This window comes from Phacochoerus africanus, chromosome 4 (assembly GCF_016906955.1).
Source record: "Phacochoerus africanus isolate WHEZ1 chromosome 4, ROS_Pafr_v1, whole genome shotgun sequence".
Taxonomy (NCBI): domain Eukaryota; kingdom Metazoa; phylum Chordata; class Mammalia; order Artiodactyla; family Suidae; genus Phacochoerus; species Phacochoerus africanus.
The window spans coordinates 4886620-4913931 of NC_062547.1; the positions used below are offsets into that span (position 1 = coordinate 4886620).

General features: G+C 57.9%; 2 protein-coding genes across 4 annotated transcripts in view; both read left to right on the top strand.

Annotated features, from left to right (window-relative positions):
- Nucleotides 1–7146, top strand: part of UNC93B1 (unc-93 homolog B1, TLR signaling regulator) — an 11432-nt gene extending 4286 nt beyond the window's left edge. The window contains exons 4-11 of the mRNA XM_047775091.1: nt 379–540; nt 762–894; nt 1250–1343; nt 1906–2030; nt 2468–2650; nt 3452–3725; nt 5477–5595; nt 6463–7146. Coding sequence (XP_047631047.1) covers nt 379–540; nt 762–894; nt 1250–1343; nt 1906–2030; nt 2468–2650; nt 3452–3725; nt 5477–5595; nt 6463–6795 — 1423 coding nt within the window. The 3' untranslated portion in view covers nt 6796–7146. The remainder of the gene's footprint in view (nt 1–378; nt 541–761; nt 895–1249; nt 1344–1905; nt 2031–2467; nt 2651–3451; nt 3726–5476; nt 5596–6462) is intronic.
- Nucleotides 7147–17367: 10221 nt separating this feature from the next.
- On the top strand, nt 17368–26364 carry ALDH3B2 (aldehyde dehydrogenase 3 family member B2). 3 transcript variants are annotated; one of them, XM_047775093.1, is made up of 12 exons: nt 17368–17477; nt 18050–18379; nt 21206–21368; nt 21754–21864; nt 22056–22176; nt 22469–22554; nt 22672–22753; nt 23006–23392; nt 24039–24205; nt 24766–24865; nt 25093–25273; nt 26132–26363. In XM_047775093.1, exons 2-12 carry the CDS (start codon nt 18321–18323, stop codon nt 26211–26213), a joined length of 1539 nt encoding a protein of 512 aa, XP_047631049.1. In that variant the 5' UTR covers nt 17368–17477; nt 18050–18320; the 3' UTR covers nt 26214–26363. The 3 variants fall into 3 exon arrangements, with proteins under 3 accessions (XP_047631049.1, XP_047631048.1, XP_047631050.1); XM_047775092.1 differs by lacking the exons at nt 17368–17477; nt 18050–18379 and adding an exon at nt 20696–21106 and having other exon boundaries at nt 26132–26364; XM_047775094.1 differs by lacking the exons at nt 17368–17477; nt 18050–18379; nt 26132–26363 and adding an exon at nt 20699–21106 and having other exon boundaries at nt 25093–25604.
- Nucleotides 26365–27312: the final 948 nt, after the last annotated feature.

The following is a 27312-nucleotide window of genomic DNA, read 5'->3' on the forward strand; positions in this document are numbered from 1 at the left end:
CTTGAATGTTCTCTGGGCCCTGCAGTCACAGCACATGAGTAAAGAAGGGGGGCTGGCGAGTCAGCCTAGAACAGAAACGAGGCCGCTCGTTACATGGCCCCCAGACTCCTGACACCCTCTCCCTGCTCTATTCCTCTATGCTCGCCGTGGCCGTGAGAGGCTTGTGGTTTGGGCTCTGAGCGCACATGACAGCCGGGAAAACTGAGGTGTGCAGACACAGTAGCTCACCGAGGCCACCAGCAAGTCCCTATCACTGAGATGTACCTTAGGGCCCTCGACGCCAAGGCCAGGGGTCTGTCCCCACCTCGCACAGCTTCCTGAGCTGGGCCACGGCCTTCTGGGTAGCCCATGGTGCCCGCATCCCTCCTACTCCGGCAGGTTTTTTGGCACCAAGTGGATGATGTTCCTGGCTGTGGGCATCTATGCCCTCTTTGTCTCCACCAACTACTGGGAGCGCTACTACACGCTCGTGCCCTCAGCCGTGGCCCTGGGCATGGCCATTGTGCCTCTTTGGGCCTCCATGGGCAACTACATCACCAGGTGAGCTGGTGGGCAGCTGGGTGGGAGACGGTGGACCTGGCAGAGCCTCTGTTGCATGGCCCACCTCTGTAGGGGACCTTGGACCAGGCCCATCTGCCCTCTGGGCCTCAGTCTTCCCATCTGTGAGACATGGGCTGGCCAGCCCATTACCCTGGGGGCGGGAAGTGGAGGCACCTGGCCAAGGCTGGGCTGAGGCAAATCTTCTCTCCTTTGTGGTCCAGGATGGCCCAGAAATATTACGAGTACTCCCATTACAAGGAGCAGGATGAGCAAGGCCCCCAGAAGCGCCCACCTCGGGGTTCCCATGCGCCCTATCTCCTGGTCTTCCAAGCCATCTTCTACAGCTTCTTCCATGTGAGTGCCACATATGGGGACCTGAAGGTGGGCTAGGGTTCCAGGCCCAGAATCCCAGGCTGGAGCCCATTCCACAATTTTTTCAGCTTTCTAGTTCCACTGCTCTTTCTTGAGCCAACCGCTGCTTGCCTACCTCTAGTGACTGAGACCTCACTCCCTCCCTGTCCACAGTGCTAACCAGGAGGAAGTCCTCCTGCAGTGGGCAAACCCCCCCCCCCACGATCAGGCCACCCCCCCAGAGGTAGGAGAGCCCCTGTCCCTCCAAGGCTGTGCCCAGACCTCTTCCAGATCATGCCCGTGCCTCCTGCCTGGTTTCATGCCCCAAGCCTGATCCGAGCTGCCCTCCTGCCCACAGCTGAGCTTCGCCTGCGCCCAGCTGCCCATGATCTACTTCCTGAACCACTACCTATACGATCTGAATCACACGCTGTGCAACGTGCAGAACTGCGGTTAGTCCTCATGGGGGTGGGGTCCCCGAGGTCTGCTCACCTCCCCCATTGAGGTGACACTGGGTCCTCAAGGGCAGAGAAGATGCCCTTGCTCACAGAATTCAGGGCTGAGAGCCTGGAGCGCTACGGCTCTGGTGACCAAGGCACAGGGCTTTGTGCTTAGGACATGTGACTCAGCTTGGGGTGGCAGGGGAGGGGGGTTGCATCAGGGAAGGCTGCCAGGAGGAGGTGTCATCTGGGCTGAGGCTGCCTGTGGGCTCTCTCAGGGCCAAGTATACCCTTAGTGCTAGTGAATGCATGGAGATGGGAGGTGGATTGGCTCCCGTGCAGGCAATAGGGCAGGGAGGGGCAGGGGAGGTGCTCTTCTCCTTGGGGTGTTTTCAGCCCCAGTGGCCTTCACCTCCAAAATGCTTGGCCAAAGAACACTGCCTTCCTCCCACCACCTTCGCCCAGCCCTCTAACCCTCCCCTCTTACCCACTGCTTTGGGGCATTTCATGGTGGCTAAGTTGACCGTGTACCCCACTCCCTGCCTCACGATGCCCCCACCCTCACCTTTCTCAGGCACTAACAGCCACGGCATCCTCAGCGGCTTCAACAAGACGGTCCTACGGACGCTGCCGCGGAGCCGAAACCTCATCGTGGTGGAGAGCGTGCTCATGGCCATGGCCTTCCTGGCTATGCTGCTGGTGGGGCCCTGGATGGGGGTGTGGCGGAGGCAGGTCTGGGCACCGTGGCGGGTAGAGAGGAGTGCGGTCTGGGCGTCTGGATGGCGGCCTGGGGGCTTGGTCTGAATCCGAGTCAGAGCTGAGTCCTGGGGCGGGAGCCTGAGCCTAGGAGCTGGGCTAGAGGCTCGGAAGCTGGCCTGGCGCCTGTGGACTGAGAGAGGATTTGGAATCCTAGAGGCCAGTGAGAGGCGGCCCAGGCCTGGGCTGAGGTCAAGCTGGAGACAGGGTCCTAGGATCGAGGGTCCGAAGGTGTGGCTCAAGCCTGGGGGCGAGACTTCAGCCTGGAGGCGGGGCTGGGAGGCAAGGTCCCGCCCATGGCTCTGCCTAGGGGGCGGGGCTGGGCCCCGGGGGCGGGGCCAGGGTGCCTAGCTGCCCGCCCCCTCCCCGCCTCCCCGCAGGTGCTGGGCCTGTGCGGCGCCGCCTACCGGCCCACGGAGGAGATCGACCTGCGCAGCGTGGGTTGGGGCAACATCTTCCAGCTGCCCTTCAAGCATGTGCGCGACTTCCGCCTGCGCCACCTCGTGCCCTTCTTTATCTACAGCGGCTTCGAGGTGCTCTTTGCCTGCACTGGCATCGCCCTGGTAAGCGCAGCCTGCAGAGGATCGCCAGACATCCGGTTAAATCTGAATTTTAGACAATGACTAAGTTGTGAATATAAGTATGTACTGGAGTTCCCGTGGCACAGTGGTTAACGAATCCGACTAGGAAGCATGAGGTTGCGGGTTTGATCCCAGGTCTTGCTCAGTGGGTTAAGGATCTGGCCTTACCATGAGCTGTGGTGTAGGTCGCAGACGTGGCTCAGATCCCGCGTTGCTGTGGCTCTGGCGTAGGCCAGTGTCTACAGCTCTGATTAGACCCCTAGCCTGGGAACCTCCATATGCTGTGGGAAGTGGCCCTAGAAAAGGCAAAAAGACAATAACAAAAAAGAGTGTAAGTATGTATTATCCCACTCTACATAAGGGACTTGAACATCTGCAGAGTTTGGTATGTACAGGGAGTACTGGAACCAGTCTCCCGCGGATACCAGGGGACAGCTGTAAGCCCAGATGCCTCCCTCCCTCTTCTTTCTTTTCCCCCTCTCCCGCCTTTCCTCCTCTACCTTGGGAGTTACTTTAACCTAAGTCTGCTGCCTCATCTGTGAAGTGTCTAATAATGATGCTCACGGCCCCAAAGGTGTAATGCAAGGTGTTTGGTTCCATGTGGGTTTCAGCCTTAGTGTCCCAGGACACTGTCCAAGCATCTTCCCACTGTCCCTGAGAAGCCGTCCCACAAGCCTAGGAGGGAGATGGCCTCGAGAGGGCAGGATGTGGCCTGAAGTGAGACCTCGTGGGGAGGGCCAGAGCCTGGGCCAACTGGCCTCCCACTCACCCCTCTCTCCCCAGGGCTATGGCGTGTGCTCTGTGGGGCTGGAACGCCTGGCATACCTGCTGGTGGCTTATAGCCTGGGTGCCTCAGCCTCCTCCATCCTGGGTCTGCTGGGGCTGTGGCTGCCACGCCCGGTGCCGCTGGTGGCCGGGGCTGGACTGCACCTGCTGCTCACGCTCATCCTCTTTTTCTGGGCCCCCGCTCCTCGGGTCCTGCAACACCTCTGGATCCTCTATGCAGCAGCTGCCCTCTGGGGTGTGGGCAGCGCCCTCAACAAGACCGGGCTCAGCAGTGAGTACAGCCGTGGGCCCTGGGATGGCTCGCCAGGGGATCTGGGGCTACCTCGGGGTGGTTGAGGGGAACACAGACAGGGGCAGACATGGGTCGATGGCCACACTGGAGGTCTGGCAGGGGCCCTGTGGCCTTGCTGTGGGTAGGTGGGGATGCCAGTGGACACTCTGGGGGTGGCAGGGACAGATGAGGAGGGCTTGGACACTCTCAAGGCAGGCGTAGGAGGGACATGCCATGGACACCCTGAGGACTCCCTAGGGCGGGCTTGGGAGTCAGTGTGAGACCTTGCAGCTCCATGGGCTGGGTATGGGGCTCTGTGGACACCTCTTAGGGACAATGTGAAAAACACACTGGGGAGTCCTCATTTTCATACCAGGGGACCATGGCATAGTTTCCATGACACTGGGAGTGGATGTCAGGGTCTGTGTCCCAGGAAGCATGAGAAGCAGCAAGTGGCTCTGGCCACATTCCAGGGGTAGGTGCAGATATGACCCTTTTATGGAGAGGAGCTGGGAACAGGCCATAAAACCCCAACAGCAATCTGCAGAGCAGCAGAGTCCAGGCCCCAAGGCTGGGGCGGGGGCCCTGCTTGCAGAAACGAGAGGGTGGGACAGAGTTCATCTGCGTGATGCTCTCTGCCCACAAGTGAGCATATGCCAGTGACACGCAGCTGGTACACATGGGCACAGCCATCTGGGCTTCGGCATCGGCCGGTGCTAACAGTTTTGAACACCCCCCCATATGCACAGGGGAGGTCATGCCTGCTGCGGGCGGGGAAGATGTGCACTCAGGCAACCCCAGCACCCACCATCCCAGAGTCAGGCATGTGCATCTGCTATAGGGGATGGTGCCCCACACCCTGGGCCACACTGACCTGGCTGCTTTGCCTCTGGACTTGAGCCCATGATGTCTGGACTTGGGCCAGGTCCCAGAATCCTCTTCTGCCGCTCTGCTTCCTGCCTCCTCATGTGGCCCCTGGGGTTGGGGTGGTGGCTCTGTGTCCCTTCACAGCAACCCAGGGTGCACAGTCACACGGCAGGATCTCAGCATGAGAGTGTTAACGTCCTGAGTAGCTGGCGAGGGTACAATTTGCCAGGCTCTATGCCTTCTCCCATCAAGGCCGTACAACGCAGCCTGTATGTGTCATGTCATTGTACAGATGAGGAAAGTGGCTCTGGGGAGTTAATTTGCCCCGAGCCACCCAGAGAGCCAACATGTGAATCCACATCTCTGCCAACTCTCCCCACCTTTCAGTCCTGAGAGTGGAATCTCCTGACTCCCTGCCTGATGCCCTTCCTGCCCACGGGGCGGGGGGTGTGTACGGTTGGGTGGATGCTTTCGGAAACAAATTCCTCCCCTTCAACTTCTTCTTGGCCTTGCAGAAGGCTTGTTGCTACAGCGTTTTAGCCTCCTTGAGCCCTGGGAGGAGAAACAGCCCCTGGGATGTGACTGCCATTGAGTTTTCACTTTTGAGGTCACGTGTGTTTCCCAGAGCTGGACTCCCGCCCCCCCAGCCCCATGCATCCCAGCAGAGGGCCCACTGCTCCTACCTCTGCGAAGCTCCCAGGCAGCGTAAGAACCAGGATGTCCATTAGGGGGCAGGCCAGGACTGGTTTACAGTGGCTTTGGGGCGCTCCGGCCGAGGCCTGGGACCAGCAAAGGGCATGAGAGGGTCATTGGTTGGAGAGAGCAGCAGCCCTGGGCTTCAGCTGACACCTCTCCCGCCTCTGCCCTGTCCTGCCCGCCTACAGCACTCCTGGGAATCCTGTATGAGGACAAAGAGAGACAAGACTTCATCTTCACCATCTACCACTGGTGGCAGGCAGTGGCCATCTTCACCGTCTACTTGGGCTCAAGCCTGCCCATGAAGGTAAGGCTGGGTGGGGGCCAGGGGCAAGGCGCCCCCATCACACACCAGCCCCCAGACAACACATGCTTTCTGGGTGCCTGCCCGCCCAGGCCTCACAGCCCCTGGAAGGACACCACTCCCCAAGGGCCAGGCCCTGGGCCAAGCCCCCTGGGTGGCCCCACACCCAGCACTGACTTGTGACAGCTTCACCTCCTGCCAGCCTTGGTTTACCTGTCTCTAAAAGGGTTCACTGTTTGCTCCTTCCTTGTGGGCACATCCTAGCCGCCTCATGGGTAGTCGGGACATCTGTTCGCTAGATACTGGGCTCTGAGCTGGATGTCTCCCTCCTTGGCCCTTAGGGGTCCTTAGGTCTGCTCCCACCCACTGGTGGGCCAGTTTAGCAGGCCCAACCAATATTTTAAAAAATGAAAAATGTAATAGGAACCAGCAAAGGAGTGCGTGTGTACTGAGTTATGATGCAAAGTTATTTCTGTGTGTTCTAGTCAAAATCTCTAAGAAGCACTACTTATGACCCCTACGTGTAAGGGACAGAGCAGTCTAAGCCCCGGTCAGGGAGCGCCAGCCCTGTGTCCACCTGTCACATCTTCCATCTACCCTGTGAGACAAAGGCATGATCATTACAGTTAGGGAAACTGAGGCCCGGAGAGGTAGGGTGACCTAGGGGCAGAGCTGGGGTTTGAGCCTTGTCAGCAGGAGGGTGCTCAGGAAGCCTGGGTGGCAGGCGGCTCCCAGGAGTGGGGAAGGCCCTCAGAGGAGCTGCGGGTGCGAGTTCCAGAAGGGAGTGGGCCTATCCGGCAGCTGGGATGGGTCGGGAGGGTGTGAGGCCAGCGGCCGGCAGGTCCCCTGGATCCCTCCTTGTGCGCCTAGGCGAAGCTGGCGGTGCTGCTGGTGACGCTGGTGGTGGCCACGGCCTCGTACCTGTGGATGGAGCAGAAGCTGCGGCGGGGAGTGGTCCCGCGCCAGCCCCGCATCCCGCGGCCCCAGCACAAGGTGCGCGGCTACCGCTACCTGGAGGAGGACAACTCGGACGAGAGCGACGCGGAGGACGAGCACTGTGGCGGCGGCGGCGGTCGGGGGGACGGCGTGGAGGAGGAGGTGCCTCCCGTGGGGCCGAAATCCGGCCCCGAACCAGCCGGCCTCTGCCGCCGGCCCTGCCCCTTCGAACAGGCACAGGGAGGCGATGGGCCGGAGGAGCAGTGAGGGGCCCGGTTTAACGTGGCTAAGGTCTGATTCCGCGCCAACTTCTGCAAGGACCCTCTGCGCGCCCCGTGGCGTGTGCAGGATCCGCCCCGCAGCCCCCTGCAAGGCGGGGTAAGGCCTTGGGACCTTTCGGCAAGGCCCGGGGTTCGAGAGACCGCACGGCTGAAATCCCCTTTCCGCCCCTGGGGCGGCTCTCCATCACCCCCTCCCCGGCTCCAACCCCCGGGGCAGGGACCCCCACAATACCGCCAAACTGGGCTACAGGCCTGGGCCGAGCGTGTCGCGAGCTTTGCACATTCCTATGGCGCGACTGTTTGTAGGAAATTAGCAATAAAGAAATTTTGTATTGTCCTCATTGGGATGGCTCCTGCGGTGAGGGGACAGAGAGCTCCGGGGGTGTGTGCACGGCTGACCCACCCGATTGGGCACTGCGGTGGTCTGGTGGCCGCCTTGAACTGCGGTTGAAGAGGGAGGGTCCCCTAGGCCCCGCCCCTCCCCACCCCCCGCCTGCTTTGGCCCGTCCCACCCCATCCACTCAGGAGAGAAACGCCTGGGCCGGGTGGGGTGGGGTGGGGTCGGGTGGGGCGGGGGAGCCTGTAGGAACCTCAGCGGAGGGGGTGAAGCGGCCGCCAGTCCCTCGTGGGCCTGGAGGATGGGTTCTGGCTCCAGAATTTCTGCATTCCACGGGCACTGTCAGAAATAAAATACAATAATTCACAAAAATAAAATACAATAAGTCTCAAATAGAACTGTTAGATATTTCTTTTCGCCTGGGAACACCATGAAATTACGGAGATGCCGAGAATGTCATGAACAGAGGACGTCTGGGCTGGCACAGAGTGAGCTCTTAACGAACATCAGCTTTTTTTTTTTTTAAGGGCTGCACCCGCGGCATATGGAGATTCCCAGGCTAGGGGGCCTAATTGGAGCTGTTCCTGCCGGCCTACACCACAGTTCACAGCTCAGGGCAAGGCAGAATCCTAAACCCACTGAACAAGGTCAGGGATCGAACCTGCATCCTCATGGAAGCTAGTCAGATTCGTTAACCACTGAGCCATGATGGGGACTCCACAAACATCAGCTATTCACATTAGGTACACTCAATGGGTCCTTCCTTGGGCTCCCCTCCCCTTGTCCCGAGAACTGGTGGCATCCTTTCAGGACCCAGCCTAGGGAAGGCGATTAAACCTGTGATCTGGGGCCCTTGGGAAGCGACCTTCCCCACCTCCCTGCAGGGTCTGCCATGAACCAACATAAACTAGTTATCAAGTGGATTTTGACAGACACGGGGTCCTGCACTCCTGGGGTCAGCAAGGGCTACAGCTACAGTGAGGGCCAGCCCCCTCCCATCCCAGGTGGCCTCTACGTTCAGACAGGGGCCAGAAATTCATACACAGACTTTCAGTGACAAGCAGGTCCAGGCTGGCCACCGGGCGGGACCAGTGGGCTGGGTGAAGCTCCTTCACCCTGTCCTTCCCTTTTGCTTTCCATCAGCATCTGGCACAGAAGGGGAAATTCTCCAACGGCAGATGTGGCAACATCCTCTTGGCACGATCCCAGCTAAATTCCAGGTGGAGTGGGGCAACTAGTTGCTTGGTCTGGGTTTCATCTGCAAGAGCGGGGAGCCCCTGGGTGTGCCAGGCACGGGAGGTGGACAGATAAGCACGGGTCTACAGCTTGTCCCAGGTCAGAGTCATTTCTAACATCTCGATACTGGACAAAGACTCTGGTGACAAGCAGAGGAAAACGTGGCCCAGGAGTGAGGGAGGGGCATGGCTTCCGATCGCACACCTCGCACCAGGGTGAGTTGCCCAGCAGAAGAGCCCTTGCTGCTCCTGGCACATGGACAAGACCCCCCCCACCCCCCATGACACACACACACCCAGACACACGTAAAGGGACACACCCAGGAGAGGGCAACTGTTGTGGCGGCAAGCCTCAGCAGGCCGGCTCTTTGGGGGGGCAGCTGAACAGCCTTCACATGTGAGTGTCCCACCCCTTGGCAGCTCCAGGGTTGGCTGTAAAGTAGGACATTGATGTTGACGGCATCTCCCCTTGTCACTGTCTCCTCTGGATAAGATAACTGGTGGCAGCCTAGACTCCAGTGTGGGTGATCAGAGGCTGTGCCGGGGCCTCAGCTTCTGTGATTCTGTCCATCTGCCCCAGGGAGATCTTTAAAAAACTATATGATTCCAAGACTCTACCCTGTAAGAGTGTAATGGCCTTTAACTTTTCAATAACAGGCAAGAGAGCACAACGAGTCTCCTAGAAACACCTAGAGATGCTGAAGCAGACACAAACTTATTTTCAAACACACAGCTGAGTGCTCAAGAAAATAAGCAAAGTCCCCCAGCGGAAGGGGCTGGGCTCCGAGACCAAAAGAGGGTGCGTTGAGTATTTCAGACCGGAGCAGGATCCCCCACGCATGGAGCTGTCCTAGACTCAGGACATGCTGAAGGAAGAGCCAGCACGCTGAGCAGTGGCCTTCTTGTGCAGTGGCATTGGTTTCAAGTCAAAGGGCCTGGAAGGCCTTGGAATAGGCATTGTTTGGGGACCTTGCTTTAATAGCTGCATATTTAGGGAGTTCCGTTATGCTTCAGTGGGTTACAAACCCTACTAGAATCCATGAGGAAGCAGGTTTGATCCCTGGCCTTGCTCGGTGGGTTAAGGATCTGGTGTTGCTGTGAGCTGTGGTGTAGGTGGCAGACGTGGCTCGGACCCCGCATTGCTGGGGCTATGGCTGGGGCTGTGGCCAGCAACTGCAGCTCTGATTTGCCCCCTAGCCTGGGAACTTCCATATGCTGCAGGTGGGACCCAAAAAGAAGAAAAAAAAAACAAATCTGCATATTTAGGAGGACATGGGAGCATCTCCTACTGGCAGACAACTTTTTGTTTTTTAAGAGCCCCACCCGAAGCATATGGAAGTTCCCAGGCTAGGGGTCAAATTGGAGCTGAAGCTGGTGGCCTACATCATAGCCACACCAACACCAGATTCAATCCGAGTCTGTGACCTACACCACAGCTCATGGCAATGCTGTATCCTTAACCCACTAAGCGAGGCCAGGGATTGAACCTGCGTCCTCATGGATACTAGTTGGGCCTGTTACTGCTGAGCCATGACAAGAACTCCCCCCCCCCTTTTTTTTTGAGTCCTCACCTGCAGCATCTGGAACTCCCCGTGCGCCAATTTTAAGTCTCCCCTGTCTTGTGAGAATTTCTCATTAGAATTATCCACTGCGCATTTTCTATTTTTGAATAAATTCTGCACCTTGGGTAGGTCTACACTGCAGGACAATATAAGAAAAGATGGCACCCTCTTAGGATTTCTATTTAGAGGGTCGTGTTCAACCATATCCTTCTTTTGCCTCAGTCTGATCTCCATCCCTTACAGGACAGGAGCACATTTGCAAACGTGGTCAGTTTCCTGAGTGTCTGGTTCAGGAGATGAGCCTCTTATGAGAAGGTGAGATCTTATGACAATCGTCGTTAAAGACGGAACATTTGCCCAGACGGCATCATTGTGTGTTGTGTATTACGGGTTGTGAGGCAATACCTGTTGTAAATTTGCTTTCATTTAAAAAAAGTTTTAGGCGATCCCGTCATGGCACAGCGGAAATGAATCTGACTAGGAACCATGAGGTTGCAGGTTTGATCCCTGGTCTTGCTCAGTGGGTTAAGGATCTGGCGTCACTGTGAGCTGTGGTGTAGGTCGCAGATGCAGCTCAGATCCTGAGTTGTTGTGGTTCTGGCGTAGGCAGGTGGCTACAGCTCCGATTCGACCCCTAGCCTGGGAATCTCCATATGCTGCGGGAGTGGCCTAAGAAATGGCAAAAAGACAAAAAAAAAAAAAAGAAAGAAAGTTTTAGGAGTTCCTATCATGGCGCAGCAGAAATGCATCTGACTAGGAACCATGAGGTTTCAGGTTTGATCCCTGGCCTCGCTCAGTGGGTTAAGGATCCGGCGTTGCCGTGAGCTGTGGTGTAGGTCACAGACGTGGCTCAGATCTTGTGTTGCTGTGGCTGTGGTTATGGCTGTGGTGTAGGCCAGCAGCTGTAGCTCCCATTAGACCCCTAGCCTGGGAACCTCCATATGCCATGGGTGCGGCCCTAAAAAGACAAAAGACAAAATAAATAATAAATAAATTTTTAAAAATTTTAGTAGTTTTTATGGCCACACCTGCAGCACATGGAAGGGAATTGAATCTGAGCCACAGTTATGACCTACTGCAGCTGCAGCAACGCTGGATCCTTTAACCCACTGTGCTGGGCCTTGATGGAACCTGAGCCTCTGCAGTGACCTGAGCTGCTGCAGTCGGATTAAGCCACTGTCCCACAGCGGGAACTCTGTAGTTTTGCTTTTATAGATGGCCAACCCCCAGCATAGCCCAGGGGTCAGGTCACAACCAGTGAGCTCAGTCTCCAGTAAGGCCCCCACCCAAGGCTAGCAACTGTTCTCATGGAGCTTGTGGGGGAGCTGAAGCAGGCAGTTTTGGTACCAGAAGTCCATGGGCAGCTGGTGGCCCTCCTGAGCTGTTCAGTGGCTCTTGGAGGCACAAGCAAGGGTGGCTGGGGCCTCATCTAGAAAGGATTTTCCTGGGGGCATCAGGAAGGGCCAGCTGTACCCAGGCACACCTTGCTTTATTGCCATTCACAGGTGATACGTTTTTCACAAATTGAAAATTTGTGGCAACCCTGCCTGGAGCAGGGCAGTTGGCAACTCTTCAACACCATTTTTTTCCTTCGTGTTTCGGTCATCACAATATTTCAAAAATTTTCATTATTATTATTATTACTATTATTGTCTTTTTGCTATTGCTTTGGGCCGCTCCCGCGGCATATGGAGGTTCCCAGGCTAGGGGTTGAATCGGAGCTGTAGCCACCAGCCTACACCAGAGCCACAGCAACGCGGGATCCGAGCTGCGTCTGCGACCTACACCACAGCTCACGGCAACGCCGGATCCTTAACCCACTGAGCAAGGGCAGGGACCGAACCTGCAACCTCGTGGTTCCTAGTCAGATTCGTTAACCACTGCGCCACGACGGGAACGCCTTCATTATTATTACATTTGTTACGGCGACGTGTGATTTAGTAACATTTATGTTCCTATTGCAATAAGATTATGACTGGCTCAAGGCTCAAATGATGGTTAGCTTTTTTTCACAAGAAAGTTGTGTGTGTTTGTATTTTGCTTTTTAGGGCTGCACCTGTGGCACACGGAAGTTCCCAGGCTAGGGGTTGAGTCGGAGCTGTAGCCACCAGCCTACGCCACAGCCACAGCCACGTGGGATCTGAGCTGTGTCTGCGACCTACACCACAGCTCATGCCAACACCGGATCCTTAACCCACTGAGCAAGGCCAGGGATCAAACCCGCAACCTCATGGTTCCTAGTCGGATTCGTTTCTGCTGCGCCACAACAGGAACTCCTTCACTTCATTTTTGTAACCACAGAATGATTTTTAAACCAGGATTGAACCCTAGTCTTCATGGATCCTGGTTGGGTTTGTTACCATTGAGCCATGATGGGGACTCCAATTTTTTTCTTTTTTGGCTCTACCTGCAGCATATGGAACTTCCCAGGGCCAGGGATTGAATCCAAGCCACAGGTGTCACAGCTGTGGCAACACCGGATCTTTAACCACTGTGCCTCTGCAGGAACTCCCAATATCCATGTATGATTTAAAATAAACACAACAATATTTCTCATTAAGCTAGATAGAGAAAGGAATTTTCTTCACCTGGTAAAAAAATCTTCCAAAAATTTATAGCAAAGATTATACTTACTTAAAGGTGAAATGTTAGCCACAATCCCATTAAGAACAAGAACTAGACAATCATTCCCACTGTCTTTGCTTCAACATGTGTTAGAGGTCCCAGCCTACACAGTAAAAAAGGAAGAACAAAATAGGGTGTAAAATTGAAAAGGAGGAAGCAAAACCATCAATTGCCACAGATTTCAACTTTGCTCACATGAAAACCTCATTATTATTAGAATTAGTTCTGAAAATAAGACTAATTCAAGAAGTAAATTGCATTCTCCTACTCCACCTGTACACTTCTGGAAAGTGCAGTTTTTAGAATAGCAATAAAAACAAGCTACTTAGGTATGCCTCTAACCTAAGATGTGTAGTAGGAAAAAAAAAAAGGGGGGGGGAGGAGTTTCCTGGTGGCTCAGAGGGTTAAGGATCTAGCATTGTTGCTGCTGTGACTCGGGTTACTGCTGTGGCATGGGTATGATCCCTGGCCGCAGGAAATTCTGCATGCCTGGGGCATGGCCCAAAAAACCCCACAAAAGATGTATAATGGAAAAAATTACAGTATTGTATTGAAAGACATTCACAAAGAGCTAAATCAGTGGAAAAATATGCCATGTTCATGAATGGGAAGATTCATAAAGATGTCAGAGTCACCAAAAATGACCCATTAAATTTAAATACTTCCAATCAAGACTCTAATAGAAAATTTCATGGAACACGATGAGCTGATTCTGTCTATGGAAGACAAATGGGCCAAGAATAAGCCAAGATAATTTGGTTTTTTTTTTGGCTGCGTCCCCTGAATGTGAAAATTCTAAGACCAGCGATCAAACCCATGCTACAGCAGCAACCCGAGCCACAGCACAACACTGGATCCTTAACCCACTGTGCCACAAGGGAACTCCCAAAGTCAAAATAATTTGGAAGAAAAGCAACATAGAGAGACTTGCCCCACCAGATTTCAAGACTCCTTATTAAACAATAGTATTTAAGACAGTATAGTACTGATACAAAGACGAAGAAATAAGTACATCTGTGGAACAGAGGAGAGAGCTCAGAAACAGACTTGTACAGATAATCTGCCAGCTATAGATGCTAGCAATTGGTTTTCTTGATAGGAAAAAAATTAAATTGGATCTCTACCTCATACCATTTACATACAAAGTGTATACATTCTAGTCGAACTTAAAATGAGGAAATTCCTGTCCTGGCTCAGTGGAAATGAATCTGACTAGTATCTATGAGAATGCAAGTTTGAACCCTGACCTTGCTCAGTGGGTTAATGATCTGGCATTGCTGTGGCTGTGGTGTGGCCAGCAGCTACAGCTCTAATTTGATTCCTAGCCTGGGAATCTCCCTATGCTGCAGGTGCGGCCCTAAAAAGACAAAACCACCACCAACAAAAGTGCTGGTGCCAGGGTCCACCCCAGACCTGCCAGGACAGAAGCACGGAGTAGGGTCCTGGAATCTTCGGATCCCAGGGGAGGTTTAGAGGTCCCTGAATTAACCTGTTCAGTCCCATTGGGGGACCCGGAGTACTGGGCACCACTGCTTTCTCTCCCCAAGAAGGACCCCCCCACACCCCCCACAGGGCACCCAGCATCTACCAGAGGGCCAGAGGGTCCCCTTTCCCAAGCCCCACCCACCAGGTGGAGATTCACACTAGGTCCCTTCTTAGTCAGCCTGGGCTGTTGGAACAAAGCACCACGGACATTTCTTTTTTGCAGTCCTGGAGGCCGGAAGTCCAAGGCCAAGGCACCAGCTGGTCGGTTTCTCAGGAGGGCTCTTCTCCCAGCTCGCAGTCGGCTGTCTTCTCCCTGCTTCCTCACACAGCAGAGAGCGAGCCAGCAAGCTCTCTGAGGGCCCATCCTGTAAGGGCACTGATGCCACCACGGGAGCCCCACCCCCACGTCTAACCCTAATTATCTCCCAAAGGCTCGCCTCCAAATACCACCCACTGGGGATTAGAGCTTCAACACGTGAACTTGAGGAGCCATCATTTAGGCCGCAGGAGTCCGTCAGGGCTCGCTGGGAGGTCCCGGCCCAGACCAAGGTCTGTTGCTCCGTGCTGGGATTTGTCACTGCCCATCCCTCCCCACCCCCCACCCCATCGTCCCTCATTCTCCCACCTCCAGCTCTGCACATTCCCGCCCCACACCCCATGAGCCACCCCCTCTGACATCCCCACCGAGGGCTCCCCGCCAGGATCACCCTCCCCACCCCCGCAGCACCCGGTGCACCCCCGGACCTCCCCCTCTCAACCCCGCCCTGCCCCTCAGTCACCACCCCCCCCGCCCCGCAGTCACCCCACCCCCACCCCCGCTTCCCTGGAGCAGAAGAACTTCAAAGAATCATCCAGGACTGTGGCTCTCAGTGTGTGTGTGGGGGGGGGAACGATGACTCCCCTGGGGACACTTGGCAGTGTCTGGAGACAGTTTGGGTTGTCACAATAGGGGAAGTGCCAGCAGCCCGGAGTGGGTAGAGACGAGCGGCGGGGGGGGGGCTGCTAAACACCCTACAAAGCACAGGACAGCCCCCCACAACTTAGGCGGCTGCTGTGAGCAGGGCCGAGCTGCCCCGAGTGCTTCCGGAAACCCAGAGCATGCTGGGAACTCGTGATTTCCGGCCCCGCCCAGACCTAGCGAATCAGGGGATCCAGGCTTTCCTCATTCTGCTCATCCGGGGTCTGTGGTGACCAGTCTCCTTTCCTTCTGGTCCACCCGCTTTCAGCTGTGGCTTCTCTCCCATGTCTCAACTTCAACGACATTTGCCCAGGCGTGGCGAGGGGGTCCCTTTTTGTCCTGTCCTACTGTGTCCCTGGCTGCCCCTTTGCTCTCCCCCCGTCCTATAGACTGCCATTCCTCGTAACTCCTTTCTTCCCAGACACACGAGTGACCTCCCCCAGTCCCATGTCCCTGAAGGTGACCCTTGGAGACGATGGATCCCACATTCATGTCTCAGCCGGCCCTGACCCTGAGCCCGCGACTCCTGTCCCTGCCTGCCTCAGCCTGGCTCCTCCCTGACCTCCTTCTCAGGAAATGGCAGGTGCCCATCCAGCCACCCTTTGCTTCAGCTGAAACCTGCACGGCCCCCTTACTCCGTCCTCTCCTGCTCCCCGGTCCAATCCCTGAACCCAGCGGAAGGCCTCCAAGTGCTGCAGGCAGAGCTCATCCCCTCGCCCAAGCTCAGTGCTTTAGCCTGGACGACCCTTGTGGGCTCCAGCTGTCTCCCTGCCCCTCTTCCCTCCCAAAGGCGGCAGTTTGAGGGTACCACCTGCTGGAACCCTCCGTGGGTGGGTGCTTGTGGCCCCCTCCCCTTCGCCCCACCCTGGCCCTGACCATCATCGTCTTCTGCAACTGGATCTTTGCCTCTGTGTCTGACCACCGCATGGCTGCAGGTGTCTGGTCATCTGTCCCCCAGGACTCAGCTCAGAGGCGGCCCCGCCCGCCACAGCCTTGCTCTGCTCAGCATTTCGGCAGCCTCTGGGATGTTTGGCGGCTGGTGTAGCATTCCTCCCTCAGGACCTGCCTCAGGGCTGGTTCTCAGCCAGGTCCCGCCTCTCAGCTGAGCAGTGCATTTTTCTTGACAATTTGAGTGCATTTTTCTGGGAGTCATGGTCCAAGGTCACCAGGGGTGACAAAGCAAGTGGCTTTTGCTCCCCATGGTATGCTGATAATGGCTCCCCAAAATACGTCACCCCCCCAACCCTCTGTGAATGAGATCTTCTTAAGAAAAAGCGTCTTGGAGTTCCCATTGTGACTCAGCGGGTTAAGAACCCAACATAGTCTCCATGAGGATGCAGGTTCGATCCCTGGCCTTGCACAGTAGGTTAAGGATCTGGCATTGCTGTGGCTGTGGCATAGGCCAGCAGCTACGCTCCGATTCCACCCCTAGCCCGAGGAACTTCCATGTGCTGCAGGTGCAGCCGTCAAAAGAAAAGAAAGAAAAAGGGCATTCACAGATGTGAGTAAGTGAAGGATTTTGAGGTGAAGAAATTATCTTGTCTTATCCAGTGGGCCCCAAATCCGGTCACAAGTGTCACAATAAGAGACATGGTGAAGGCCAGGGGAGGACACAGGCAGAGAGGGGAGGACTGTGGCAGGAGCCAATGAGTGCCAGCAGCCACAGATGCTGAAGAGGCCTGGCCATCCTCCTCCAGGGCCTCCAGGGCCGGGGCCACAGCCTGCTGGCACCTGGGTGTTGGACTTCTGTCCCCCAAGACCATGAGACAGTCACTCTCTGATGTCTGCGGCTACCACGGTTGTGGTCGTTTGTTAGGGCAGCCCCGGGAACCTGATCCAATGGGTTTGCTGAGTATCCTACAAAAGTTTTTTTGGTACTTTATTTTTAGGGCTGCACGCAGCATATGGAAGTTTCCAGGCTAGGGGTCAAATCGAAGCTGCAGCTGCTGGCCTGCACCACAGCCATAGCCATGCCGGATCCAAGCCGTGTCTTTGACCTACACCGCAGCTCACAGCAACACCGGATCCTTAACCCACTGCGTGAGGCCAGGGATCGAATCGAACCCGCATCCTCATGGATGCTAGTCGGATTCATTACCGCTGTGCTATGACGGGAACTCCTTCTTTTGCATTTTTCAGTTGCCGTAGAGCTTCAGCACATTTTCACCTGCTCATGGGCTCTTCAGGCTTCTTGCTGGTCCACTTAGTCTGAACAGCTCTGCTGAAATATAACTCATCCATCTGAAGTATAAACCCACGGTTCCTGGGAGGTGGCTCCTTCAGCTGCCTCGCCCCACCCCCTGCTCTTAGGCTGGTCTCGCCAGACTTGAGTTCCCTTCTGGTGTCTTATGTGGCTCCTGCTGTCCTGTTTCCAGTCTCAACCACAGATGACCTCAGATGCCTTCCGCCCAGGGCGGAATCAGATTCCTTCATGCTGCCTGGAAGCTCTTTCCACAGCCTTCGGCGGTGGGTGATCTTGGTCCCTGGGGACAGATCTGGGGGAAGGGACAGGGCCAGAGCACACATGCAAGATGGCGGGGGGGCCTTGGCTCATCCTTTTGCTTCCCAGAATCTAGCAGGTGCTTGAGAAATACTCATGGGAGGATTCATAGCCAACATTTGGGAGCCCTGACTCTGTGTCAGGAGCTTGATCTGTCTCGTCTGTTCTTGCATCATCCTGCGGGATCTTTTCAAGAACCATAACAATTACCTGCAATAGTTTGTTACCTCAGGGAGGCTCAGGGAGGTTAAGTAACTTGCCCAGGGCCACACAGTAAATAAAGTAGAAGAGGAACGGAGCACTGCCCTGCAGCCATGGTGCCCCAGCCCATCCAGGCTCTCTCTGCAGCCGCCAGGGCCCCTTCCTCTGCTCGGAGGATGCCAATGGGGCACTTCAGGAGGGTGCAAACGAAGGAGGCCTGCGGGGTGGGGCTGGCGGGGGCGGGGCAGACGTAAGGATTCGGTGCAAGGACCCAGATAGAGGCGGCCAGGGCCCCACTGATACTTTCTTCTTGTAAACTTGTTTTGTCTCTCATCAGATAACTTTCTGCCAGCCCTTCCCAGGAAGCAAGGTGCAGCCTGGAAGTTGCCGGACCTGTTCCTCGGGCCAGCTGTGCGAGGGTGGGTGAGGCAAGAGAGGCATCAGGCCAGCTGGAGAGTTGGGTCACTCCTGGTGTCACTCCACTGCCAGCGTGGGCACCGGGCATCTGGTGGGGGCCAGCAGCTGCTCAGGCCCCCGGGAGGCTTGGCAGCCTGAGAGGCTGCGGAGAGACTTGGGCCAGGACCATAGTCGGAATATCTGGAGGCAGAATGTCAGGCAAAGGGGGCAAAGGCTCTGCACAGGATCCAGGGTCGGAGCCCACACTGGGGTATGTGGGGCCCGGGGCAAGGACCGGGGGCATGGGGTTGGGCGGCGCGGGGGGTGGGGGCCAGGGGCCTGGCTCAGAGCAGAGCAGAGAGATGGCTCTGTCCTGCCCTGGCTGCACTGCCTGGTCTCCGGCCAGTTATCCTGTGTGAGCCTCGTGGCCCGTTTCCTCCTGTACCCCCAACCCCACCCATGTGCTGGCCGGGGCCCCCGGCGGGGTGAGTGGAGGCTTCCCAGGCTGGGGGAGGAAGCCTTGTGTAGACAGACAGGAACCAGCCAGGGGTCACCCATGCTGTGATGGTGGTTGGGATGGAGGGGAGCTGGGACCCGGGAAGAGGCGGGCTTCTTGGCAGGTGAAGCCAGAGCTGGATCTCTGGGTTTAGGTTGTAGAAGCAGCACCTGCTGTTCATTTCTGGTTCTGGAAGTATCACATTCTCACTGCAGAACATCTGAAAGGTACAGAAAGATGCTGAGACGTCGGTAAAAGGCACAGGGCGCACATGGGTGCTGGGGGGGGGAGGGGCCATGGGGACCAAGATGACAGCCACCACACAGCAGCTGCGAGGAGGACAAGTCCAACTGTCCTTCAGAGCCTCGGTGTCCTCATCCTTATCACCAGGTCATAAAAAGTCCTTTGAGGAATTCCTGTGGTGGCGCAGCAGAAATGAACCTGACTAGTATCCACGAGGACAAGGGTTCGATCCCTGACCTTGCTCAGTGGGTTAAGGATCCGGCGTTGCCGTGAGCTCTGCTGTAGGTCACAGTCGGATCTGGTGTTGCTGTGGCTGTGGTATAGGCCGGCAGCTGCAGTTCCAATTTGACCCCTAGCCTGGCACCTTCCATAAGCCTCGGGCATGGCTCTAAAAAAAAAAAAGACCTTTGAGGTCTGAAGGAGACAATGCCCACTGAGCACGTGGCCCCAGGTGCCAGCTCTGCTTCCCCTCCAGCCTGGGTTCTGTGTTGTGCCGCTGCCCGTGCTCTGCAGTGGGCAGGCCAGGCAAGGAAGCCCCTGGGGTGGGGAGCAGGAGCCCGCGGGCCAGCTCCATCCCCTCCCTGAGGATGCTGCTGACCTCAGCGCTCATCCAGCCGTCCACTCCCTCACTGATGGGTGGAGATGAGGCCTGGGGATTTGTCCTCAAATAAGCTCAGTCCCAGGCTGTCCCCAGGCTACCCAGGTGTGCACCATGAGGACAGTGACGTTGAGAAAGGCAGGGACTCCCTGCCCTGCTTGCCTCACCTGGGAAAGTTGTGATGGAGCTGGGACCAGGGTCCCAGGACAGACCCCAGGACACATGGGTGCCAGAGCCCACCTCCACTCTGGACCTTGACTCAGGGCGGACGTTCCGCCCTAGAGCGGCTCTAAGGGATGAAGTTAGAGCAGGGCTGGCAGCACCTGCAGCCCTTGAACCACAGGCAGGGACGCTGGGTGAGGCAGGAGAGGCTGGCACTGCAGGCAGAGCTTTGGGGCAGCCTGGGACTGGAAGGGGCTCTGGGCAGCCCTGCACTGAGGGTGGACGGTGCTGGTGGGCAGAGCTGGGCCCAGAGCAACCCCAGCCAGGACGCACTCAGGCGGAAACGGTCCTTGGCCCCTGCAATGTGGGGCAGGGGTCTAGGTGGGACCACCCTCAGGCCTGGCTGTGGGAGGGCACAGCTTGGGTCCCCTTCCAGCCCAAGATGAGGGCCGGACATGGCGGAAACACTTTCTGTAGCCGCATCCTCCCCAGGTGGCGGCGTACCTGGGGACGAAAAGGACAGGGCCGGGAATGGCGGCCTCCCCGGCACGGGACCGAGGGTGTGTCTGCAGGTGCTCCCTGGGAACGTGCCCAGCCCCTGTCCTGGCTGCCCATATTTCTCAGCTGGGGTGGCCCCCTGAGCCATGTCACTGCTGCAGCCAAGGTCTGTTGAGGGTCGGATGGCTCAACGGGTGCTGTGCCCACCTTCCAGATGAGGAGGCTAAGGCTCAGAGAAGAAGAGTGACCTGCCCAATCCCCCAGAGCAGAGGAGTTGCTGGTGGGGCCCTGGCCTGCGGGGTTCCCCATGCCCATTCTCACTCCATGGCCAACACTCTGGGGCAGAGGGCAGGGTCAGACCTGTGAGATGCTGCCGAAGGCTGAGGATGGTCCATGTACACACGCAGAGACAGAGGCACAGAGAGACAGAGACGCAGAGAGAGACAGAGACACACAGAGACAGAGACACAGAGAGGCAGAGACACACACACATAAAGAGACATAGAGACACACAGAAACACAGAGAGAGAGACACACACACAGAGACGCACAGAGAGATAGAGACAGTGACAGAGACACAGAGAGACAAGGAGGTGACACGTACGGTCCTGTGGCCTTCGTTGGGGCACTCAGACCCCTTTCTGCAGGCAGTCCTCTCCCCTAGAAGCCCTGCTGGTTCTTTCTCTCCCCCAGGCCCCACACCTCTTAGCCCCACTGGGGTTCCCTTGGGTGGCAGGCTGAAGCCCAGCTAGCTTCCAGGCCCCGGGCCGTCAGCTGCACCGCCAGCCTCTTCACCCCGCCGGCTGCAAAGCTCCACTCTGATCCCTGCTTTGAGACCCTGTTCCAGGACCACCTCCCCAGGGCACACTGGGGCATCCTCGCGCTCCTGGGACCTGTGGCACACCCCGGCCTGTTTCCCCATCAGTCACCATGAAAGCTCTGTGGCCTCTGAGAAAAGGAACCCTCGGAGTCCCCGTGGGGGTGTCCGTGGACCCACACAGGTGCAGGCAGGGACAGTGGAGAGGGCCTGGGGAGGTGGGGGCGCCCTGGCCAACGCTGCCTCCCTCTCCCCCCCCACCCACCCCCCCCCCGCCTGGCAGGATGGACCCCTTCGCAGACACACTGCAGCGGCTGCGGGAGGCCTTCAGCTCGGGGCACACGCGGCCGGTCGAGTTCCGGGCCACCCAGTTGAAGGGCCTGGGCCGCTTCCTGCAAGAGAACAAGCAGCTTCTGCAGGAGGCGCTGGCGCAGGACTTGCGCAAGGTGGGTGGGCAGGGGCGGAGCGGGCTGTGTCCCCAGTTCTGTCCGTGCTTGTTTAGCAGACCCTTCCCTGGCCTGCAGCCCAGCACGGCAGGCATTCTACAACCTCACCTCAGCCAATCTGGGAGGCAGGTTCGATTGCAGTCCCCACGTCACCGCACGGGAAACTGAGGCGCATGGGGGTTAAGCCACTTGCCCAAGGTCCCACAGCCGGGAAGTGGCAGCGCTGGGACGGGAGCCCAGGACCCAAGCTCCTTGCTGCTCACGGTGCAGCTCCCAGGGGGGCGGCCCGGCTGCTCCTGGAAACTCTCCCCATCCTCCTTGGGGACTCTTAGGGACCTAAAGACTAGAGCACCTCCCTGACTCCCGAATCCCGCCTCCCCCGCAGTCGGCCTTTGAGGGGGACATGTCTGAGATTCTCCTCTGCCAGAATGAGGTTGACCTGGCCCTCAAGAACCTGCACACCTGGACGAAGGACAAGCCAGTGGCCAAGAACCTGGTGAGCTCGGCGGGGAGGGGGCGCAGCCCAGGGCCGCTCAGCCCAGGCCCAGGGCGAGTCACTGACATTCTCAGGTCCTCTGTCTCCTCATGGGGACGCCACTGCCCTCAAGGAGGCTTGGGGACTCTGGGGCAATGGGCTCTGGGACAAAGCTCTCAGGGGCCTCAGGATCCATCCATCCTATACCCCAGTTCACTCAGCTGGACTCGGCCTTCATCCGGAAGGAGCCCTTCGGCCTGGTGCTCATCATCGCCCCCTGGAACTACCCTGTGAACCTGACTCTGATGCCCCTGGTGGGCGCCCTCGCTGCAGGTGAGGGGGCGCCTCCACCTCCTGCCCCCCTGCCCATCCCCCCGCCCCCAGCCTCAAGGTCTCACAGCCACCCTCAGAGCCAGGGAGGAGGGGGAAGCCAGCCCCAGGTGGCTAAGAAGGCTGGTCCCCACCTGCCCACCATCCCCGGGCTGTGTGGTCCAGGGTCCGAGCCGTATTCTTCCCCTGAAGGGGGCGGGGGCGGGGGGCACCTGCTGTGCAGGTGTGAGGACCTGATGGAGGCGGGAGAGGCTGCACCTGCTGCAGCTTCCCCTCCCCCTGCCCCGCCCCCCAGGGAACTGCGTGGTGCTGAAGCCCTCGGAGATCAGCAAGAGCACGGAGAAGGTCCTGGCCGAGGTGCTGCCCCGATACCTGGACCAGGTGAGGGTGGACCTGCCCCTTCAACGCCCTCTTCCCACAACCCCGCCCCTGCAGCGAGAGTCCCGCAGCGACCCCCCCCGCAGCGGCCCCTGAGCCGTCGCTCATCCCCCATTGCAGAGCTGCTTTGCCGTGGTGCTGGGTGGCCCCGAGGAGACGGGACAGCTGCTGGAGCACAAGTTTGACCACATCTTCTTCACAGGTGAGGTGGCTCCGGCCAGTGTCCTGGGGGAGAAGGGACCCTGGAGAACAGGACGGGGAAGGCCATGGAAGGAGGAGGTGGTGGCCAGTGTGGGGAGCGTCCCAGGGGGCAGTCCACCCAGGCAGGGTGGGATCCTGGGGCAGGCGGGCCAGAGACAGATCCCAGTGGGTGGACCAGGATGGGCCGGGAAGGTGGTGCCTGAACCATCCAGCCACGGCTGGTTGAAGGTGGGGTCAACTCCCACGTCCCCAGGGAGCCCTCGAGTCGGCAAGATCGTCATGACTGCTGCCGCCAAGCACCTGACGCCCGTCACGCTGGAGCTGGGGGGCAAGAACCCCTGCTACGTGGACGACAACTGTGACCCCCAGACCGTGGCCAACCGCGTGGCCTGGTTCCGCTACTTCAACGCCGGCCAGACCTGCGTGGCCCCCGACTACGTCCTGTGCAGCCCAGAAACGCAGGCGCGGCTGCTGCCCGCCCTGCAAAGCGCCATCACCCGCTTCTACGGCGACGACCCCCGGGCCTCCCCCGACCTGGGCCGCATCATCAACCACAAACACTTCCAGCGGCTGCGGGGCCTGCTGAGCTGCGGCCGCGTGGCCATCGGCGGCCAGAGTGACGACAGCGATCGCTACATCGGTGAGTCGGGCCCTCCCCGCCCGCCCACCCCGCTGAGGCCCCTCCACGCGGGAAGCCGCACTCGCGCCCGAGTCCGGGCTGGGCCCGAAACCTCTGGCCCCGAGGCTCCCGCCACCCCACGGCTAGAGCCCAGCCTGGTCCACGGCTCTGTGACCCGTGCTCCAGGCTGCTGTGGCCCGAGACCGTGACCCCTGGACTCCACACTCTGGCTCCGGCTCTGGATTCTCCCAGCTCAGACCCCAGACTCCCAGGGCTCCCGAGAGCTCAGAGTCCAAGCTCTGTCCCTCGCTCTGTGGCTCCTGCGACCCCAGGTCCTCCGAGCCCGCGGTTCCCGGTTCGAAACTCCCGCGGCCCATCCCGAGCAGGTGCTGTGCCGTGGACAAAGCGGCACGGCTCCGAGGGCCACGCTGCGGCCGCCAGCAGGCTGGGGCCTGGGCCCTCACACTCCCGGCTCTGTAAGACCACGGCTGAGTGGTTCTCTGGCCCCACGGGCCCCGGTCCTGCTGGGGAGCTCCTCAGGGCCACTTCTCGGGGGGCGGTGGGGAGACTCGCTTCCCTCGAAGCTCCCTGAGCCTGGAGCCCGGGCTGCCCGGGCCCTGCCCGAGGCCCCGGCCCTGGGGCTGAGCCGTCCCCTGTGCCCGGGCAGCCCCCACGGTGCTGGTGGACGTGCAGGAGACGGAGCCGGTGATGCAGCAGGAGATCTTCGGGCCCATCCTGCCCATTCTGAACGTGAGGGGCCTGGACGAGGCCATCGACTTCATCAACCGGCGGGAGAAGCCCCTGGCGCTGTACGCCTTCTCCAACAACAGCCAGGTGGGGCTGGACAGCGGGGGCGGCAGCAGAGAGACCAAAAGTTGAGACAAGTCACACCCCCTTCCCCGGCCACCTAGGAGTGTCAGGGCAGCAGACGCCTCCAGTGTGACTACAGACCAGGCCACCAGGACGACGGCTCCCTGCACACAGGGGTCTGGCAGAAGGGGCTGGGGCAGTGCCAAGAACCTGCTAACACATGGCTGGCCAGCTGCCTGCACTGGTCAGGGCAGCCTCTGCCCAGATGAGGAGGTGCCCTTTCTACCTGGCCTGTCCAGACAGCCCACACTTTTCCCAAATCGTGCAAAAACTCCGTGTGGGTGAGCAAAACCCATGAAGGGGGATGGAGCCCGAGGGAAGCTGGGACCTGACAGGTAGAGCCAGGGTGGCCGCTGGGGAGTCTGCAGGCTACTGCAGCTTATGACCCTCACTGCCGCTTCTCACGGCCAGGGGCTCCCCTCTGCATGATCAGAAGGGTGACACCTGCTCAGCAGAGGATGGAAACTGGGGAGGCTCTTCCGCTCCTGGTAGAGTGACAGCCTATCCCCCTCCCCTCCTGCCAGGTAATAAACCAGATGCTGGACCGGACCAGCAGCGGTACCTTTGGAGGCAACGATGGCTTCGTCTACTTGACCCTGCCGTCCCTGCCCCTGGGGGGCGTCGGTGAGCTCTGCCCGCCCTTCCCCTCCCCCTCCAACTGTCAGGGAAGCCCAGTTTGGTACCCAGACCCAGGAAGGCCCAGTTTTGCCTTCATTCTGAAGGCTTCGGTTTCCCTACCTGGAAACTGGCTCTCAGAATAGCCTGGCTTTCCCTGAGCTCCCTCGCGGGCCGTGGGTGGCTGCTGAGGATGGGCTGCCTGGCCTCGGGCCCTCACCTCTGTGCACTTGCAGGCAACAGTGGCATGGGAAGATATCATGGCGAGTTCTCCTTCGATACCTTCTCCCACCACCGCGCCTGCCTGCTCGCCCCCTCAGACCTGGAGAAGATCAATGAAATCCGCTACCCGCCCTATTCTGGCTGGAACCAGCAGGTGATCAGCTGGGCCATGGGCAACCAGAGATGCAGCATTCTGTAAGCACCCTGCCCACCTTCAGGGCCCACCCCCTCGGGCCCCCCCACCCTGTCCTGCTGCTGCCCAGATGCTCAGTTGTCCCTCAAAGGCAGGTGCACAAAGATCTGGGGCTCTGTCTGAACAGACTCCTGGCCAGGCAGGACCTCTGGGCCACTGGTCCAGCCCCTTTCAGGGTCAAAGTCCTCCGTACAGCCTCCTGACAGATTTTTTGACCCTCTGCTTGAATACATCTGGTGTCGAAGGACTCACTCCCAAGGCTGAGCCGCTCTGATGGTTAGAAAGGACACCCTTGTGTCAGATCTGTAATTAAATTTCCAAAACACAGAGTGATTTTAGCAGCTTCTGCCACATCTGGTTTGGGGAGCTGGGTGTGTCTGACCTGAAGTGATCTGATCTTGACCTCAGATCTGGCCAGTTGGTGGTGTTTGCCTGATGTGCGTTCTTTACAAGGACTCTGAAGATGTGTGTGGGGTCCATAAGGAAGGTGCGCAACGGTCGATTAGGGATGTCTGCAGTGGGCACAGCAGAGGGTTGTTCACATGCTTCACTAGACTCCTAGAAGGAAATGGATCAGTCATGTCTGCTAAGGCATAGGAGTAGGTTGTGCACATGCTGGCCATGTCTGTCATCCCTGCTCTAGACTCCCCGGAGGTCAGGGCGAGAAGAATCTAAATCTGGTCACTTCACCCGACACATAGGAAAACTGAGGTCTAGAGCCAGGATAGGGCTGAACTGAGTTTATTCAGTAAAGCAGGGCAGAGTTGAGTGACAGTGGACTTCACTGAGAAATGTGGGCATGGGGGATCAGTAGACAGCGTATCTGGTCCGTTGTGACCAGGCTCTTGATCTTTCCTTAGTCCTCACCCTGGGAGCCCACTTCTAATCCACCCAGCCTTGCTTCAGTGGGATCCTCCCCACTCAGACATGTGGGAAAACTGAGCTACCGGCCTGACGTTGAAAGAAGGAAAGTACAACCCTCCTGCTCCCCTGGGAATTGTTGGGAATGGTTGACCTCAAAAAGGTACAGGATAGACTCAAAGGAGGTGCTTAAGCCTAGACTCAAAGAGCTTGTAAATGAGTGGAGGAAAGCATGAATAAGGAAGTGAGAGGATGGATGGATGGATGGATGGAAGGGTGGGTAGATGGATGGATGGATATGAGGGTGGGTGGATGGATGGAAGGGTGGGTGGGTGGATGGATGGATAAGACAATGGGTGGGTAGAAGACCAAGTGAGAAAAATAAAATTTTTTTTAAAAATTTTAAAAAAAGGGCAAGTGAGTGGCTGAATGGCTGAGTGAATGGGACAATGGATAACTGTTGGGTGGCTGTGTACACAGATGGATGGGCAGGTGGCCCAGGTAGAAGCTGAGTGACCAGTGAGCGTGGGTCAAAGAGACTGCTATCTCCTCACCTCTGTCCTGGGAAGCTGATTCCTTAAAATAACTATTGGACTGAAAAGAGAGAGCCAGAGGGATTGGGGAGATCACAGGGTCTCCTGGCCACAGTCTGGGCAATGGGTACAGTGACGAAAGAAAAGAACATAAAGCTCCTTAAAGACTCTTTGGGGATTTCTTTGCCCTCGCCACACCAATCTTGTTCCCTCCCTTTGCCCTCCTGGTCATCAGCTTTTGTGGCTCAGCGAGGGGACAAAGCCTCCAAGGAAGAGTGGCTCTGGGGGACACTAGGGTGGGAGGGCCATCCCCAAATGACACTGCAGTCCTGATGGCCTTTCCTCCGCTCTCGCTTGGGCCTGTGTACCTTGCCCCTCTCCCACCCCAGGCCACCGGTGCCGAGGTCAAGGGCAAATTTGGGTTTGTGGCCTGGCTCTGCCACATACGGGCTGTGTGGACTCGGGTTGTCAGAACCAGCTTCGCAGGGATCTGGTGAGGACGAAACGAGCTTGTGTGCGTGGTCGTGCCCTCAGCTGGCTCACCCAGCGCCCTATGCGTCCCTGTGGGTGCTCCACCACCGAAAAGCTTGGGCGTGCATCGCTCCACTGGCATATTGTGACTGTGTGCCTTCAGGCAAGCCCCTTAA